At 42.3% G+C, this 20,649-nt stretch overlaps 1 protein-coding gene across 5 annotated transcripts in view; it reads right to left on the bottom strand.

Moving 5' to 3' along the window:
• UBAP1 (ubiquitin associated protein 1) overlaps positions 1-17,884 on the bottom strand; it is a 34,771-nt gene extending 16,887 nt beyond the window's left edge. Inside the window, exons 1-3 of one of the 5 annotated variants that reach the window (XM_019611860.2) lie at positions 17,529-17,546; positions 8,315-8,443; positions 1,354-1,394 (exon numbers count right to left, since the gene is read on the bottom strand). In XM_019611860.2, the coding sequence (XP_019467405.1) occupies positions 1,354-1,387 (34 nt within the window). In that variant the 5' untranslated portion in view covers positions 1,388-1,394; positions 8,315-8,443; positions 17,529-17,546. Of the gene's footprint in view, positions 1-1,353; positions 1,395-8,314; positions 8,444-9,184; positions 10,525-15,926; positions 15,961-17,528 lie in introns of those variants that run through there. The other 4 variants (XM_010728352.3, XM_019611862.2, XM_010728351.3 and 1 more) reach the window with 4 other exon arrangements.
• Between the last annotated feature and the right edge of the window lie 2,765 nt (positions 17,885-20,649).

Below are 20,649 nucleotides of genomic sequence, written 5' to 3'. Positions count from 1 at the left end.
AGGCAGATGAGGAGATCAGAATGCAGCTGCTGGACTAGATGCTTCACACTAAGTCAAAATTCAATTAGTGGGATTGATTCTTCCCAACTATGGAAAAGAGTGAAAAAATTGCCTTGCTGATTTTCCAAGAAATAAGCCAAGAAATCTGTTCCACTATTCAGAACCAGTACTGTGACAGAGTTAAGCATATCATTAGGAACAGAGGGTACACAGGAAGTCAAGTTAATTAGCCATGGTACAGCATCACCTGTTTTGATCTTACTACTCTGAATACAGGGGCATGTTCCACCAAACTGCACTGTTTTAAGAAACATTTAAGACAGGCTTACTACCATCTCTGAACAGGGTCTCTTCTAGCCTGGTTTAGGAAGCAGACAGATCCAAAAGACCAGCAGTCCAGAGAACAGCAGCTGAAGAGCTGGCAGTTATCTAATAATGAAATAAATTGCCACAACAACAGAAGCAGCCATCCAAAAATCAAGTCCTTTATGTATATTTAAATTAATCTAAATTTACTACATACCTCAATTTCATGCTTGCAAGATAGAGCAATATGCTCAGGAGAAAGAAGAATGCCTCTGGATCCTATTCTCAGAAAGACTACCCTGAAAAATCAAGGCTGTTTCTCCTGACACAAAATATTCTTCCTACAACAATCATGTTAGACATTTCATTTGAGCCTCCCAGTGCAGCTTTTATTTTCTTCTTTTAAGGATCTGCATTATATATAACAAACTGAATTTAGGTCTCTAAGGAAATAAGAACCCTTTCAAATCTATATCCCATTTTCTAAGAGTAACATATGTACAAGAAAGTAATTCTTTATAAAGCCAAACATCTGCATGATATCACACATCTCAGACATAGACAAAAATCTCTTCTTCACTTATCTAGCTCAATAGCTTGCAGTTATGCAAGTCCAGTTTAGGAATAAATTCGCTGCTAAGAAAAAAACAAGCACAATGCTACATTAAAAGCTTTACTTTAATCCAACTGTTCACTTGACTTTCGTAAGAATAAGCTGCAGATTAGTGACTGCTTCAGTGATCTTCATATCAGTACCATAATTACAGTTCACCTTTCATACTGAAGGGGATTCTTGGGGAAGTATTAGTCTGCCGTGAGTGGAGGGTGGGGGTAATGGAGGATAATCAGCAGCTTTATTTCAGTTTAACTAGAGAACGGGCACAGCATCAGCCAACAACTATGCAAGGAGGAAGCCAAGGCACTTCATTTACAACAAAAACCTCATCTGAGGCTGAACAATTAGTCTCTGTGGCCTTTCTAAGCCAAGGCTCTAGTCAGCAACAATACTAAGATTCATCTGATTGAAAGATAACAAATTCCACTCACCGTGAGAGTCGGATCCCAACTTCTTAGAAGCCATTTAGAACCTGAAAAATATTTTAAAAAAGCTTTAGCAAATTTATACATACTGTGTTGCATAATCCTATGCAGCTCTATAGTCTTATCTCTGGATTACAGGATACGCCGCTGACACTTGCTATGTTTATCCTATTGCCAAGATAGATAGCCAAACTTATTTTATAGTGTCAATAATTAAGACAGTAATTTAGCCTAGGGTCTGACAATCTAAGAGGCAAAAAAGAAAAAAAAAGGCAAGAAACAGCCAGATGAATTAGGAAGGCAGAGTTCTAGGTCACAGTACTCAGAAGTTGCTCCTTCCCAGACCCAGTGAGCAAGCACAACCTGCCTCCCCTGCAGGGCTATTAAGAATAGCTTTTCCTACTGGAAATACCACACTGATCCTCTTCGGTTTAATCCCTATTGCTCTAAAAAGGGATACTATGACATTTGGTATGCAGAGCCTGTCAGACAACACAGCTTGTCCAGACACAGTGGGTAAAACACATATAACTGTACACAATGCTGGTACACAGAAACTGGTAGCAAGATAAAGTTTTCAAATATGCACAAGGAAGCAGTGGTAACATTTTTCATCCGGTACCCACAAAATTTCATTAATAACTTTTTTGAGAAGTTGATAAAGCAAATACTTCATGATTAAGGGGTTAAAAGAGTGTTCAGGCAGCACGTAACACAGCTTTTTGAAGCTCTTTTTTTTTTTTTTAACTAGAATGAGCTGCAGTATATTGCTGATCAGTCAGCTAAAGCTCCAGGATGCTTGTGGTGCATTCAATAACAGATCTGCTTCTTTTGCTGCACTAGAAATATATCACAAGATCTTTCTTAAAACACCACAGTATAACTCCCTGAATAACTCAATCTAAGTCCTCCTTTGATGCTATGTATGACATAGGATCAGAGCTGCTGTTTCTGAAGTCCTCCAGCTAAGAGACTGCAGCACCCAACAGGCGTTCTTCACGAAAATGGAATTAACAGCATACTCCCACCAGCAGCCAAAAAGCACTCCAACCACAACATGGAACAGATCTGACTTTCACATTCATCATCCCCAAACAAGGTCCCGTTCTTCAAGTTTCTCTTGTAGATTCATAAGAACGTTATCCTCACAGACATTCCCCTAAAGAAAGGGGTGTCTAAAGATGCTTAACTGCCTCCAGGTAGCAACTGACACATTTGGGATCAGGTTGAGACAGTTTCAACTGTTATCAGCAAACAGAACCATTAGGCACTGCACACAGTAATGCTGCAATAGGTTCCCAACCACATTTTGTCATCTCTTCAGAAAAGTGGGTTTAGTTAAACTAGTATCTCTCGAGTAATCAGATTTGGTAGGCTATCTAGCCCATTACAAGCATTTTTCTGCTCCCTCTTGCCACCTAAAAAAAAAAAATACATATTTGCAGCCAGTTACAAGTTTGAGGGTTACTGAGGTGACAGCTGTGCTTCTGGGTTTGCAGTACCTTGGCCTGGTCAAAGCTTTTGCACTGGGCACGAAAGGCCTGCTTATCTTTATTACTGCTCTTTCAGAAATCAGGATTTGCTTCCAAAGATTTCCTCCAACTCATCCCTGCAGCTCTACTACTGCTGCCTTTCATCTCCAGACACTACGAGATGCTGAAGGGTATTCGTGGTTGGGGCACATGGACATACAGATTTTGGATACTTCATTACATGTTTTAATTTAACAGAAAGCCCACTCTACTATAAGAAGGGATTTTCAGCATCTTTCCTGGGTGACAGAAAAGCCTAGGATTAAAAGTTTGTTACATACTTTTAGGTCTTCTTATAGAGACCTACAAGCTTTCTTATATAATTCCACAATTCCTTAGCCCCAATCCCTTATTCATGGTTCCAGTTAACCCTTGGTTCTAGTTAACCCACTGGAAAGAAGATCAGGGCTACAAGTGTCTGAAAGTTCTAAGCAATTCTGACTTCAGCAGCTACTGAAGTAGTCTAGTATTAACATACTGTCAAGAAAAGCCTGTATTTTACTTAATCACCTTGAGAAAGTCCTAAAATCATGACAGACAAAAATAGAGTAGTAGAACTGAGAATGAGGAAAGAGAACCTTAGAAACTGAAGACAGAAGGGAACACAGGAGAGAAAACAAAACACATGCAAAAGAGCTGTCAAGACAAAACTGATGATAGAAAAAACTGGCACAGAGATAGGAGACAAGCTGGAAAGCTTGAAGAAACAATTCCTGGTGGATGAGAAGCTGGACATGACGCAGCACTTGTAGCCCAGAAGGCCAACTATATCCTGGACTGCATTAAAAGAGGAGTGGCCAGCAGGGAGAGAGAGGTGATTGTCCCCCTCTGCTCAGCTCTTGTGAGGTCCCATCTGGAATGCTGAGGTCTGGCCTGGTGCCCCCAGCAAAAGACAGACACAGAGCTCTTCAAACAGGTCCAGAGGAGGGCCACTAAGACGATCGGAAGGCTGAAGCACCTCTCCTGCGAAGAAAGGTTGATGGAACTGGGCTTGTTTAGCTTGGAGAAGAGAAGGCTTCAAGGAGACCTCATTGTGGCCTTCCAATATTTGAAGGGAGCGTAGAAACAGGAAGGGGAAAGGCTGTTTGTGAGGGTGGATAATGATAGGACAAGGGGGAATGGTTCTAAATTGAGACAGTGGAGGGTTAGGTGAGATATTAGAAGGAATTTTTGCACACAGAGGGTGGTGACACACTGGAAGAGGTTGCCCAAGAAGGTTGCCCGAGGAGGCTGTGGATGCCCCATCCCTGGAGGCATTCAAGACCAGGCTGGATGTGGCTCTGGGCAGCCTGGTCTGGTGGCCGGTGACCCTGCACATAGCAGGGGGTTGAAACTCAATGATCATTGTGGTCCTTTTCAACCCAACCCATACTATGCTTCTAGGAAGGACATGTAGAGACTAGCAAGAGAATGTCAGATGCAGGTGTACAACTGAATCAAAGCCAGTAAGCACAATCTCTGCCTCTGAAGTTAGGTGCATCTGAACCACCACTCTGCAGCACTGGTTTTACTAAGGTTAATACAATCCACCTACTGCCACTGACCATATCAGGCCACAGTCCTGCTCTGCTATATCAGCATGATTCAGAACAACTGCTTTTGAGATCTTAGAGATGAGTTTTCAAACATCTCCTGCTTCTTGCACAGGTAATCATGCTGCATGGATACGAGTTTCCTTGCACGAGAGAAAGAAGATGCTCCTGACAGTCTACCTGGCACATCACCACTTAAACTCTTAAGCTCTTTCACTGCATGAAAGAAACAATACCAAAGAACCAGGCTCATCAACAGATGAGAAAAATAGCAGAAATTAATTGCCACCAAGAGCGACTCACGAGGAGATGCTGGGAAGTTCTGTTTTATTGTAGTTACTTCCATATTCCATTTACTCTCTATTCCCGTCTACATTCCTTTTCTTCTGAAAGAGCTCAGACTGGAAAGTTTCATACAACATTTTGAAAGTTCTACTCTAACTACTAATTTCAGTGTAAGTCAAAGGCTATGGCCAGTGTCAAGATTCCCTATGTAGTTTTACACAACACTTACAGATTTAGACAGTGCCTGTTGCTAAGATAAAACAAGATCTTCATACTAGAGCTTTCTATCTATGCATGTTAAATAATTGCTATACAATTGAGATCCCTTATGTGGGCTGACAGTAAAAAGCTGATGACAGAAGTTCAGCACAGAACAAAACAGGTCTGGCTTTCAGGTACTGCAGTTTGCAAATTGATGACATTACCTCCAAATCTGCAGATGTTTCTGCTTTATACCTCCAGCAGCTCTGCAAACAGTAAGCCTAGTAAGCTGCAGAGTACAGTAAGCTCACTTTTATTACATACAACAGCACTGAGCCACTGAAAGCAGTTCTTTGGATCAAGCCATTTTAAAACCAGATATGACACTTTTCATTCAATTTCCAATGGCCACGGTTAAAACAAATCTAGTGACATGTCTTCATCTTACAGGATACAAGTGGTCATAATATGTTAAACCAAATGCAGAATAGAAATTACAAAGAGAATAATAGAGTGTATGGGGGCAGGGATAAGATATCCCTGAAGCATACAGACCCCACATTTCAACCACCTAAGCATTTTGACGAAAGATCTTGAATTTGAAAGACAGTCTGTAACATCAAATTAATTTAGCTTGTTATATTCAGGGCAGCGATTGAAGGGCAGAGGGGACAGGAAGTAATAGAGCAGTACTTTAAAATATATATGTATGTTTAGAATGCATTAATGGGAAGGACAGGGAGAAAAGAGCCCCTGAAGAGTAGGTCTATCTGCACATCATGTTACCAAATTATGAGACAACACTCTTTAGTAAAGGCAATAACATCCAGTAAGGGCTGCTACATGCAGATGCTGAATAGCATCTTCCTAACAGTGACAAACATTAGGAGAAATTGATTCTTTAAATTTTTCAGTAGCTTAGCATAACATAGGGGGCAATCAGACCGTCTGCTTCAGTATCATCAGTCAAGGGGAACTTAAATTGGAAGACAGCTCTCTTCCAAACAAAAAAGTATTGCATCTCTCATTTTGCTGTTCCGTATGCGTTCACTGCATTAACATCAGACAATCACAGTTCAGTAGCAATCCTTCTTTAAGATTCCACTTTGCTCATTAAAGACACTGCTCTTGTCAAAAACACATACTGTTTGAAATGGTTAATTCAAATATAAATATTCAAATATTCAATAAAAAAGGACTTAATGCTCATAACTAATAATACAGTCTTATTGTGCTTTTTAAGATTCCGACTGTGTATTTGGGCTGCAAGGCAGTTTGCCACAAATTTCACTCAGAAATAAGGGAAAGCTCTACAATAGCTGGGAAAATGATCCAGCACTTATACGACCAGTGAGGGCTACAGTAATCTCACAACACAGTAAGGAAACAAAATCTAAATTTGATAAGCAGGGCAACTGCTTTTAATTAATATTTCCCTATATCTAAAGCTTTAGGTAGCAAATACCTAACACTTCTGAAAACCTGAAATCCAGGTGAAAAGCATCTAAAAGCCTGTACCAAATTCAGCTACTTTGGATTTGTTGACACATGACTTGACACCACTATGAACAAATTATATCCTTAACAGTAATCTCAGCACAGCTAGTGCCAAGCACATGTATTAACTTCTGTAGCTAATGCATTTAAGAAGAAAGCCAGCATTTCAATGTAACCCTTCTCATGTTAGTTAGAAAGAAGGCTATTAGTTTCAACAAAATACTGCACCTACCCTGTTTCGGTAAACACACATGAAAAAATTTTGGAGTGTCCTGTACGTCTAGAATGCATGTCCAGAATCCAGAGCAGCTTAAGCTAATTAAAATGTTGCTCTCCTTGTTGCAGTGATATTTCAATATGCAACAAGCTAGCTATGAAGTACTTGAATATTAATACTTCAGCCTCTTCTTAATTATGAATGAGGTGTGCTAGACATTCTTCCTATGCTATCAACATAGCAGTGACAGAGCTGTTTTACTTTTCTACAGAACTCCCTTTTTAATATCTGTGCAGTTTTGAGCTTCTTATGTTCTTTGATCAAGAGAGGTATACAAATAGTTGATCTTTTATTACCTAAAAAGGTTCAACATGGTGCACAATGCCAGGACCTGCTCTCAGTGCCAACACAATAATTCTGTTCACACTGCAGAAAGTTATTTGTATTCTTTTCATCAACACTAACCAAGACTCAATGTGTTTTAGCACTACAACAACTGACTGCTATTAAAAAAAAAAAGTATTCCAAAGAAAGCTATATTCCTGCTAGTTTTTCTTGTAAATGTTTGTAATAAAAGTGGCAAAATTTATTGCCACTGTTCCTTTTTGGTTAAAAATTTGGTGAAAAAAATTCTTATGGAATTACTCAAGCAAAGCAGATGAAAACAACAGCAAGAAATTAAAAGGACAAAAGTTTTAAAAACCAGCTATCTGCTAGCAGTTAAAACAGCAGTTGCCATTTTCATATGTTAAAACTTCAGTAAAATACGTGTGCATTGTGTTGCACAAGAATAAAGGGAACAGTGTTAGACTGCATATTCACCAATTCTTCCTCTTATACCCTGGTCACATGCACTACCCACTCTCACCATACACTTAGTATTCCCTCAGCAAAACTCAGCATGTTACTGACAGAAAGCATTCTGTTGAATGAATCATTCCACCTACAAACAGCCCTACCTGCCCTGTACAACGCAGGCTAAAATCTTGTGTGGAAGCCACTGCTTCACATCTTGACTGCACCCCCAGCCCAAATAGCCTAAATACACAAGGCCACCAAAAGCCTCCTCCTGTTCCCTGTAGGACTGCTCCCACAGTGTGGTTAACACTGCTAAACTCTCCCAGCCACCTGACATCATTGCTTTCCACATAGAGGCCTCATTTTTCTCAGCTATGAGAGCCACATTCTGAGGATCCAAATTCCCTGCACACTCACTAAATTTAGAAGCCACCATTCAAAGCTTCCACCAAGCTCTCAGCATTGCCTTTTCCAAGAAACACTTCTATTCACCACCAGAACATCCATTTTTCTCTCACTGATTACACATGCTGCACAAGAGAAGACACTTAAAATTTTCAACCACTGAAGTACCTAAGAGCCCATTGCAGAGCTGTTTTGCAAACCACACAGCATCTAGCCTTCCAGCAAATTAAGCTTATGAGAGAAGGGTGAATGCCATGACCAGTGCCACCACTGTGACATCCTCCACATTTTCGCACAACTTCTTTGGTTTTAAGTCACTTATTCCACTAATCAAGATATCACATTGGTACAGTTTCAGCTTTGAGTGCAAACTCATTTTCTCATTAGCCAGTAGGTATTTATCTTCCTTCAATCCTTCTTATCAAGGCAGAGACAAGATAAGCATCTACAGAAAAATCCAGATGAAAAGATCTTAGGTTCTGCTGTGCTGCAGGACTTACAGACAGGGAAAAAACTGATTATTGTTCAAGGTGAATGCTCCCTTCAGTGATCTTCACAAGTGTCTTTTTGTTTCAGCAGGGATGGAATTGTTTTCTTCAGAGCACCTGGTATGATGTGCTGTTTCAGTTCTAAGAAAAAAACAAAGTAGGTAAACACGCCAATGTTTATATTTGCTGCTAAAAGGTACTATACAGAGCCAAGGCCATTCTCTGAGAAACACCCACTTTTTTTTTCCCCCTATTCTCTCCCCCATCCCACTGGGAAAGGGGGAAGTGAGCAAACAACTGTGTGGTATTCAGCCATTTGCAGGTTTCAGCCATAACAAGTTCACTCCACTGAGGTCTAAACAGTGCCACACTACTTCTCAAATTAAAGAGAAAGAGGAGAATAACAGACTGAAATATAAGCGAATCACGCCACTAAAAAAAAATGGCCCATCACAGTGGGGCAGAGAGCAGTACGAAGGCACTTACTAGTTTTGCAAACCTAGACCACGAACAAATGAATTCTGGGGCTAATGTTGACTAGAAGACTGCACTTCACTACAAACACAATCATCTTTAAGTCACAAGCATACAAAAACCAATAATATCAGTTCTTATTTAGACAACGCTCAAATGTTTTCTTTCCAAACAGAGTGCCAACTTAGTCTGCTTTCATTTTTTTTTTTCCAAGCCAGTTCAGTTAGGACTGAATGCCACTAGAAAAAATAATCCAAAAGCAAAATGACATCAGTAATCAACACTGAATTAAATCCTGCTACCACAAGTTGCGTTTTAAACAAATAGGTTCCACTAGCTTTGATTAAACATGGAATAAACGTGTAACTTCATGAAGAGTAGAAAATGATTTTAAAAGTGAATGCTTACACCTCATTTGCTTCTTGAAGAGGCTTGCTAACTTGACGAAAGAGTGAAGTTCATAGCAAAGATTCTGTCTTGCTCTTTAGAAACCCACAGGACAGAAGTATCACCACCTGGTACCAAAAATAAACACTGACACATAAAACCAGCAGTAGACATCAGAACAGACCCAGCAAAACAGTGTTGCCCACACTAATTACACTTCTGGAGTTAAACTCATCTGGAGCACAGGAATTTAAGCTATCTTCTCTAAGTTTGTCTAGCACAGAAAAGTAGAAGTTTAGCTTTGTGCAGAGTCCAACTGAGACGGTTCTCAGCCACAATAGTTGCTTTATTACAAAAACAGAGTACAGGTCAAGGATCTGCTCTGCATGTTAGAAAACTTCAGTCAGTGGCTTGGCTCCCTGAAAGTCCCATGCTCCGGTCCTGAAACAGAGTCCTTCCTTGCAATGCTGCAGTTTGAACTTAAACAGGAAAGGCCTCTAGATTTAGGACTCTGAGTGGAAATAAGGCTCAGTCTATAGTCCAACAACAGACCAAAGAGTTCAGGGAAGGAAGCCACATGCAACAGGAAGAAGATTCAGCACATCTGTGCAACTGCCACAGCTGAGCTTACTCATGGTTAAGATGCTAGCAGCTGTCACCCTCTGAGAAAGAGCTGAGCCTGTCCTTGAGACATGTTTCAGTAATGCTTCAGTTGCTAAACTCACCTTCACATGCTCAAGAGGAATGAAAAATGGAAAAGAAACCATAACCACTGAAATACACTGCTGTCCAATGAAGTCTGAAAGGACATTCATACCATCCAGAACCAAATACCCTTACACACACATTTTCAATTCACTACCTTTACCTCAAACAGAAAATCATTTTGTCTCCAGCACCATATCATTCTTGAACACTTCAAAACAGTTTTACTCCCAATTAAATGCACTGAACACAGCCCTGTTTTGTAGGTATGAGGAACAGGGAACAAATACGTAACTGCATGCCCACAGTTATCCTGCTCTGTTTGTGCCAGAACACAACTCTCATTTCCTGAATCCTACATCCACAACTATCCCCAGGAATCTCTCTGCTTTTTCTCCATTTTGGTCCAATACCTCTGCCCCACCATCTTCTGTATCAAATCACTCATCCAGTTTTCCATCTTACTATAAAAAGTTTAAAGGATGTTCTTCTGGACTGATAACATGAAACAGGAAATTAGAAATTAAGTTTGCGCTACCCCAAACTCATTTAAGTTTGCAATTTTGTTTTACACCATCTCCAGTCTGGTTGGGTGGTAGAAGACATTTAATATAATAAGCATTTCAGCAGCATTGCTAATGAGTACAACCTCTCAAAACACTTAAAGAAATGAATAACTGAATGGAAATGGCTCATTTTAAATTCAAAAGAAGCCCTCAGAGATGCATTAGCTTCATTTCCTCAGGACATTTTGACAGATCTGACTCAGCTGCATCAATCCAGCCTTATTTTTATACAGCTAGATGGACTAGATTGCTGGATGAGATTGCCACATGACCATCCAACAGTACTATCCACAGCTTTTCCTCTTCAAATGTCCAACAGCAACAGAACAGCAGCAATATGAGACTGATAACAATATGCAGATCTCGTCATTGAACCACCATTACTTAAAACAAAAAAAAAAAAGTGGAAAGTCTATACGAGTTGACCATTCTTCAACTGAGATGATAACCTGAAAATCAGTCTCTTTTACTAACCCATGCCCGATTCAATGCAGCAAGTAAATCCAGTGCTGCCTAATAACAGAAGCACCACATTCACATTGCTGTAATAATGTCAAATTACAGAGAAGGTTTGTAATAAAATATACACACAACTTCTCTCTCAATTTGGAAGAGAGTCTCCATATTGCCGGATGGAAGCAGTTTATACAGAATACTGCCAAATCCCTGCACTGAACTCTTGAATATTTCAAACATCTACTTCCTGGAGAGCAAAGAGCAAGAGAACCAGAATTTTTTCATCAGCCCAATACTGCAACACAAATAAAACACCCCAAAAGAGTGGCAGACCTTCCAAATTTATTTTTATAGCATAGTATGTGCATTCAGACATTAAAAGGATGACATTAAGTCACACAAACAGCTGTAGTACAACCATTTTGCCTGCTGAACATGCATTTCATCCCTGGCTCCAAAAGCAGCTTAGACCACCTAGCTGCTCACAAAGTCGGCTCCTTTACCTTAGTCTCACTTCACTTACTGTATATCACACAACATACTTATGGGTTCTTGTAAGCTGTAAATACTATGACATTTCCAGTTGCACATCTTCAATTTGAAACACCATTTCACATTTCCATTTGCGCTTGAATTTACAAGCTTTCCCTTTGCAAATAAAGCCAAATCAAACACTGTTACCTTCAAGCAACAAACTCTTTACTGTCTCTATTTGCCCTTGCTTTGCAAAGAAGTCACATGAACAAGCTCAGGCATTCAGCAGTCTAGAAATATGTTATATGCATTTACAGTGCATACAACATAAATATATGCATAAATTACAGTGATTTAGCAGTCAGCCAAAGAACTCTGGGCAAGTTACAGAAATCACGCACTAAACTCCCTTCTGCAAACAAGAAGGAAGCCAGTTTTTAAAGAAGCTAAAAACCACCCTCTGTCAAGATACAAGCTAACACTACTTCTTTCACAGAAAGTTCACTCACTTAAAGCAATAGCATTTTGCATCCCTCAGCATTTCTGAACCATCTGAGACAGTCACTTTAACGCTGTATGAGACTCTCTACTATTTCTAAGAGTTCTGAAAGGCATCCCCTCTCTCTCCAAAGTCTGATAGTGATACAGATCAAAAATGGCAACATGAACACTGACTGGTTCAAACTTGATAAAATAATTTTCTTACCCAAACATTTTCTTTAAGTTATCCCTCAGCACAGTATCTGGAAGGTGGCACTTCAAATAGCTACATGGTTAGATGTAAATTAATTGCAAAGTCCTACCAGCCAATGACCACTGACAGAGTTACAGCTACTTTAATAACTAATCTTGGTTAATAAGGAGCTCAGAAATCTCAAAGGGATGTATTAATTACAGAAATCTGCTATCTTAAATCATGATGGTTCATTACTCTTTGAAAACTAAAATGTTACTTTGTACTACCATTGTTTTTCCATACATTTCCACTCCTAAAAATGAAATGCATACCCGACTTTGGGTACATCAGCTTCCCCAAAAAAGGACATTAAGTACTTTCTGAATGCCCAATTAAAAAATGTATACTATTATGAATACAAGCAAGCAAAATGATAGTCAATAGCCCTTCGGTTTTGTTTTATTTGTATTATTTTTAAATCAAGAAGTCAAACACACTAGGAACAAATGGCTTGTAGTGATCTAACAATTATAAGATTAAGAACATTCCTGTCACAGACTACATAGAGGATAAAGCTCCTCTATGCTTTTTCACCAGCAAATTTTATTCCAGAGAATTAACAGTGATTTTATTATTAGAAATTCCTTTCCCAATTAGAAGGAGCTCCTATATTTCCATTTTGAATTATTATATATTACCATACAAAGATGCCACATGACAGCATTAGTCATTAGGGTTGAACTCAGGATAGCTCTGCTGTATTGGGAAATACATATCCTCTGACAACAACTTCGCAGAGTGTTTGTAAACTATGAATCTAATTTGATTTTGGAGTCAAGTTGATGAAGAAAAATCAAATTGAACATACAAGCTCCATGTCTCAATTAAGCAGAGCACTAACACTTGTCACAGCACAATGATAATACACAGACACTTAGAAATCCAACATCCAAAGGAGAGGGAATAAATCTCACCAGTCACATCTTCATCTGCTGCAACCCCAAGGATGCCAAACAACACAAACATGTAAATTAGAAAAGGACTTAAGTCAATTATTTGACAGGATCTAGTACATACCTATGGTGAATACTAACGTCCAGCAACATAACCTAGACAGAGAGCTCACAACTAATACAATTTAGTTCATTACTACTTTTCTCAAAACCAACTACCTGAGCAGCTTAAGTATATTCATATAAGGACCATTTTCCACTTGAATTGACTGCTTCCTGTATAGGATTCATCCTCTGTTTTTCCTACTTAAAGAGTTGCTCTGATCCAAGCACTCCAGACAGAATGCAAACGAGACTACAAGCTATGAATGCCCATTTGAACTGTCTGTATAGGAGATGTAATATTACTGGTACACTATGATATTTTGAATCAATCTTCCCTTCTACAGATTTAAAGCTAAGTTAGAGCACCGTTACTCTGTTACCCCATTGTATACTTCTAGGTTTTAAACAAGGATGGCATAAACTTCTGAAAAAGCCTTGCAGACTTAGGAAGAGAAAAATGCTCATCTAGACAAGCTATTCTTTCTCAACTCCTACGGGGTACTACCCTGCATTTAAGAAAATCCTTTGCCCATGTAAGAAAAGAAAATTACTTGCCATTTAAGAGAGATAAAAGAAAAGAAAAAGAAACACTGCTCAGATTATTCTAGAAGGCCTCGATCAAGACTATGCTGACTGCAAAAGGTCGCTAGGGGCACAGAACATGAGTTTATTCAAAGCAAGTCAGAGGGTCAAAGCATAAAGCAGAGCAGTAGCATACCAGAAAGGATTACCCACTTAGGTAGCTAAAAGAAAAACAGCCAGCTCATGCTTGCATTGATCAACAGCAATCCCAAGCACAGAATCACAGAGCACACTCAAATTGACTGCAACCACATGAATTGTCGATACAAACTCCTGGCTCTGTGCAGGACCACCCAGATTCAAACGCTGCATCTGAGAGCACTGACAAAACACTCCTGGAGCTCCAGCCGTGCCCGCTGCCCTGGTCAGGCTGTTCCACACCCACCGCCCTCTGGTGCAGAGCCTTTCCCAACCCCCGGCCCTCCCCTGGCACAGCTCCATGCCGTTCCCTCGGCCCTGTCGCCGTCACGCAGAGCAGAGCTCAGCGCTGCCCTCCGCTCCCTGTGAGGAGCTGCAGCCGCCACCAGGCTCCCCTCAGCCCCTCCGCTCTGTGCCCAGCACACCCGGGGCCTTCAGCCGCCCTGCACACACCTTGCCCTCCAGACCCTTCCCGCCTTTCTGGGAGCTGCTCTCCAGCTTCTCATTCCCCAGACTGCATGTACAGCCAGGGCTGCCCGTTCCCGGGTGCAGAATCCAGCAGTTGCTCTTGTTGAGCTCATGCTATTGGAGACTGTCCAGTTCTCTAATTTGTCAAGATCTCCCTGCAAGGCCTTCTCTCCCCTCGGCAGAGATTGACTGTAGAGTGGTACACACTATTAGATCATTAGTATTGCCTTCCTTGTTACCAGTACAAGCAGACAATACAGAGAAAACAAATCACTCCCTGATACACCCCTGAAGACCTACTTTTTAAAACCAGATAGTTATTTTTAACTTGTAAACAACCCCTCGTTCTCTTTCCTCTAAAAAACTCATTTCAAAAACATCTTCCAGAGCTTTTCAGTTATAGCTCCATGAGACCATTTTTACACTGTCACTAATTTGAATTACAATGATCATTTTAAGTAGACGATAATGCCTTTATGTGAAGATTCTTTAAGTAAGGATTTCATAGTTTCAGGTCTGCAATTTACAGAGGAAAAGACTGCAAGAAATTATGTTAAAAACAAAATACCAGAGAAGGTGAACAGCAGTTCCTGTTAGAAAATGGAACTAAATTTCTCACATATCAGTTTATCAAAATATACATGCAGTTACCAACTGTGAAATGCAGAACAAGCTGATGACAAAAAGCTTATGACATGAAGATCGGGTAGTGTGAGGACTGTTTAATGCCCTGAAGTCACTAAAGTTTGTGTAAGCACCACGAAGCCACAAGCTAATGGAATTAAAAACAAGTAAGGTGGTGCCTACTGTGGCATTACAGTACTTTTGCCACCAGCCAAACAGCTCAGGCTGTCAATGTGACAATGTTAGATGGGATGGCCTGCTGGGCTGCTCCAGAAACCTGACTAGTCTCCTAATGAAAGATTTTTGTCTTTCGGATAACAAGTATTGAGCACTGCAAGGTACTACTAGAACAAGGGAGACGGAGCTCTTCCACGTGTCTTTGAAAATTTCTAATAGTTACGGTTTTTGCTAGCTATCAACTAACAAATAAATTAATAAATCTCATAGCTGAATAACAAGTCAACATATTAAAATATTCTGAAAACAGAAGGTCTGTTAAAGAGAAAATAACACTTACTCATTATTCATTCATAAATCTTATACTGAAGACTTCCCTGCTTTCTGCATGATGTTCCAGGTAACTGTGTTTCAGTTTCCATTTTACTTGTTAAATCTCTTTTCTTAGAAAAAGTGACTTCCGCCCTGATTCCTTTGCTCCATATTGCATGCGCAGGAGATGAAAAAAAATACTGCAGGCCACATCCAGCAATGAGAAGAAAAAGGAGCAATCACTTTCAGTTTTGCTTTTGAGACCAAATCCATGAGCTAGCAACAATGAAGTTTAAAGATTTTATTTTCTCTTCCCCTATTCTTAGAATCGATGTATTGTCTAAAAGATTTAAGTCACTCTTTTGCAGTGGTGCTCCAAAATATCACTGGCACTTACAAATTACAAGTCAGTTTTTACAGAAAAAAACTGAAGTCATCCAGCAACACTACCACTGCCATACTGCAGAAAACAAACACTCTCCTAACAGCATACAGTCTGGCATACATCAGCCCACTGCCATACATACCTTCCTCAGTTAGCACAGAGCTATGCACATTGCTCTGTTCTGTACAGAGAAGAAAGGATGCATCAAAAAATGTTTTTCCCCTTTTCCTGAAAAAAAAAATATATATATATATATTGCTGCAACTCAGAGAAGTCAGGTCTTTATGGCCAGCTCTAAGAAAGTAAGCAGTTATGGGAGTGCCTGCACTACGATAAAAGTTCCACACTCCAAGGATGACTAGGCATGGAAGATGAGGCAGAACCACGTCTTCTTCTTTTTCCTTCACACTCTTGACCACAAGTTGGAGTAGATTCCTCCCTGCCAAGCCTATTCACCCAAAAAGAAGATGGGACATGCCAGTATCTTCTATCAGTCGCAAAGACACCGAAGTCTGAAGGAAGAGCTGTTTGTAATTTGGCAATGCTTGTAATCTATGAATATCCACATCGAAATACTTACACTGTCACAACCATATTTCTATCAAATCCCAAACAACAGCTATATCTGTCATAAAGCAAAGTGCCAGAATTCACCTGCTTATCTCTGCTCTAATGAGGCAGAATCTTTCCATTTTTTTCTGTGTTTTTTTTTTTCTTCAGTCTTGTCTAGGATTTTAAGTGATACGGGGAATAAAAACACCTTATCAAGCAATTACTTACTTCCAACTATTGTAATTTCTCTTACTTGTAAGGAAACAATCCTAACTTTCCTTTTAAATGAGAGATTTTGGGCTACCAAAAATCAGAAAAACAACCCTCAAGTTACGTTAAGTATCTTCATCGAAGCGTTAAAAAAGTATCTGAGTGAGTGTGGGCTAACAACACACAAGGCATTATCAGGAAGTTAAAAACTACAAAAATGAAGTATTCTTACACTATGGTGTACATCCATGGTATGTCTACATCTCAAATGCAGAAGATGCAGCCCTCCTTTCAACTCAGAAGAACAGCTAACTGGAAACGATCCAGAAATAGGTAACGAGCACGAAGTGAAATAAAGAGAGCTACCACCCATATAGTAAACAAGACTTCAGTTCTTCAGCCTGCAGAGACTCGAGGGAATAGAGCAGATATATAACATCAAAGGGAGGGCTGAGTGTTACGGTTCTCACAATGCAGGCACCACAGATAAACAACCGACCCGAAGGAAAGCTCGACAAGAGCCGCACGCAGCACTCAGCCCATCCAAACCAGAAGAAAAGGACTTTCCATATAAGATCTGGTTACCGCAGCAAGGAAGCTATCTTCCCCCGGTGAGCACTCACCCTTTACCCGAATTCCAACAGCCCCGAGGAAGCAAATTCACCGCGGGGAAGCACTCGGGCAGGCGCCCGAACTACGAAGAGCCACCGAGAGGAGCAATGCCGGGTCTGACCCCGCTGCCCCGGGAGCCGCCCTACACCGGCATCGCCAGCGCGGCGCGGCCAGGCCCTACTGCTGCTGAATCACAGCGGGACGGCGAGAAGGAGCGGCGGCGGAGCTCCGGCACGGCGGAAGAGCGGAGAGCCCGAGGAGGGGCCGCGGCCCGGAGCTTCTCAACAGGAGGAAGGGAACCAGAGCCCGTCAGCCTAGGATGGTGAAACGCCGCTGCCGCCCCCCTCCCCTCGCCACGCCCGCTCGTTACCTGCCGGCCCCTAGCTGGCAACAGTCCCCGCAGCCCCTGCCCACCGCCCGGCCCTACGCCAGCCGCACCGCACCGCCCTCTCCAGTCCGGCCGCCGGGCGCCGCCATCTTGTATACCTGCCCTCCGCCTCGCCGCCCCGGGGACGTGCTGACGTCACGACGCAGCGTCACCTGCAGCCTCGGTGACGTCACCGCGGGGCGGGGCGGGGCGATGTTTTTGTGGGGATGACGGGGGTGGGTTGTTGCTGGAGTCCCTAGGGGTGCGGTCGGTTCGCGCGTCTTTCGTTCTGAGGGGGTTGAACGCCCCGTGAGGCTTTGTTAGCGGTGCTTGGGTTCTCTAGATGATAACGTGAAATAAATGCCAGCCAGGGAAATACTGCGTTAGCTGATTCTGTGTGAGGGATTCAGAAGTGGCTGCTCTCACCGCATCCATCTCCCTGGTTCCCTTCAGATTGCTGTGTTTGGGTTATTTCCGTTCTAATTGCTGCCGCTGCAGGCAGAGCAAAAAGTGCATAGGAGCTCCGTGCACTTACCTCAGCATTAAAGCAGCATGAGGAAGTAGAAATGACTAAGTGCTTCCTAGTGCCGACAGCGCACCGGGCCCTCCGTGAGCCCTGGCTGGTATCAGACTATTGTTAATTAAGAGGCTGCCAATAATTAAAAGGTCTGCCTGTCAAAGCCTGCCCCTACTTCACAGGTGTTACCCACCAAGGTTCAGAAGCTTAAAATTAAAGAAATAGTGAGCCTGTGCCTCTGCTATGCTTAACTATCAATGCAACTTGTTTTGCAACATATCCATTCTGCACTAAACAGTAACAGTGTATTGACTATATTTGTTAGATCTGTCTAAACCTCAAAGATGTCCTTAAACAGAAAGCAGGCCATTCATAGGATCATTGAGGTTGGAAAAGACCTCCGAGATCATCTAGTCCAACCACCAGCCCCACCACCCACTACCCTACCCACCAAACCACATCTCTCAGTGCCACATCTCCATCAGGGACAATGACTTCACCACCTCCCTGCCAATGCCTGGTTACTCTTTCTGAGATAATTTTTTTCTTGATTTCCAACCTGAACTTCTGTAAGGCCATTATTTCTTGTCCTATAGATGTTATCGGGGAGAAGAGGCTGACCCCAACTTATTACAACCTCCACTCAGGGAGCTGTACAGAGCTATAAGGTCTCCTCTTCTCCAGACTAAACAATCTCAGCTCCTTCAGCTGCTTCACATAAGAATTGTGTTCCAGGCCCTTCACAGCTTCATTGCCCTTCAGACCCTCAATGTCTTTCTTGTAGAGAGGGCCCAAAAATGAACACAGCACTCGAATTGTGGCCACTCCAGTGCTGAGTACAAGGGGACAGTCCAGTCACATCCCCAGTTGTACTGACTTTCCACATTTTGGAAGAAATACACAAAGTCTTCCAGTTTAGTCTTGTATTGAATTTTTAAGCCAAAGAAAAACATACATACATACTAAACAAATTTTTAGTGTAACAGCTATGTTTATTTATAGAATCCCAAAAGGCAGACGTATATGAAATTGTAAATATCTGACCATCTTCCCCTTCAATGCTTGTGTAATTTGTCTTTGTGGGAGCTAATGTTGAACTGATCTATGGAGATGCCACTGAAGATAGACCATTCACAACACAAATCCCTTTTGTTTTTAATTTTCTCAGCAGTGTTACTGTCTCTATGCATTAAGTCATTTGGAGCCTACAGCCTGAAAGTGTCCTTTTCAGTATTCCTACCTGTACAAAGGAGAGATTGATGACCTATTTTCCCGGATGGTGAAAGCATCTTGAAATCTGAAACAAGAGCTATTGTATGCTTGGTAGCTAGGAGATGACATGTTGAAATGGAAAAAGCCACGCACCTCATGAACCCACAGCTGTAGGAGTGTCCGTTGGGGCAACATGTACATCAACTGCATTATTTCTTGCACTAAATTATGGTGAAAATACAAGTGTGTACAGAGGGCCTGAGCGCAGCAGCTGGTTTAACACAGGCTGCATTACAAACTGTGTTCAATGCAGAGTGATGGGGCAGGACCCGAGGAAACGTCATGGACCTTCATCAGAAGAGGGTCAGGGTGGGTGTTAGAAAAACGTACTTCACCAGAAGGAGGTTGGTCATGGAACCCCAAGGTAGGGGTCATGGCCCCAAGCTTGTTGAATCCTGTGGAGTTCAACAAAGCGAAGTGCAAGGTCTCACACCTGGGTCATGGCAACCCCCAGTATCAGTACAAACTGAGAAAACAATAGATCACATCCCTGCCAAAAAAAAACGGGGCTGCTGCTGCATGTAAAGGTGGGCATGAGCCAGCAGCAGGACAAGAAGTAATGGCTTCAAGTAGTGCCAAGGAAGGTTCGGTTTGGATATTAGGAAAAAATTAACCTCATAAAGAGTGATAAGTACTGGAACAGATTGCTCAGGGAGGTGGTATCCCTGAGCTACCCCTGGAGGTGTTTGAGAGGAAGGCAGACGTGACACTGAGGGACGTGGTTGAGTGGTATGGACATGACGGGTTGATGACTGGACTATATGATCTCAGTTTTAACTATCCTATGGTTTGACAACTGTGCACTTGCAGCCCAGAAAGCCAACCGTATCCTGGGCCGCATCAAAAGCAGCGTGGCCAGCAGGGCGAGGGAAGTGAATCTTTCCGGACAGACGCAGCAGGACCCGAGCGAGGCCGCTCACTCCGCGCCGCCACGCAGGCCCGTCAGTCCCCCGCCACCTCCCCGTTCTCCGCACCTCAGCCTCCGCCACCACCAGGGGGAGTCGCTCGGGCCCAGAACACGTCGCCTGGCAACCGCAGAGAGAGGCGGTGCCCGCTGGCCGTCCGTGTGCCGGGACGCGCGGCTGCCAGGCGGGGCGGAGGGAGCTGCCGTAAAACGGGGAGATGTCGTGAAGGGCGGTCCGGAGGGGCCTGCGGCGGAGAGAGCGGCCGGGCACGGCTGCCGGCACTTAATGCCCCGTGTCCTGGCGGCCGCCTGCTCCGTCTGCTCCATGTGGGGTCCGGACCGGGCTCTCGGCCTCTCTTCTTCACTTTCCTTCTACTATGGCCAGGAAAACAGTTAGCAGGAAGCGGAAAGCGGCGGCGGCGTCCGCCGCG

Source organism: Meleagris gallopavo, unplaced genomic scaffold, assembly GCF_000146605.3.
Source record: "Meleagris gallopavo isolate NT-WF06-2002-E0010 breed Aviagen turkey brand Nicholas breeding stock unplaced genomic scaffold, Turkey_5.1 ChrUn_random_7180001957424, whole genome shotgun sequence".
Taxonomy (NCBI): Eukaryota; Metazoa; Chordata; class Aves; order Galliformes; family Phasianidae; genus Meleagris; species Meleagris gallopavo.
The sequence above is the reverse complement of the archived record's forward strand: the minus strand, read 5'-3'. Positions and strand labels throughout refer to the sequence as shown.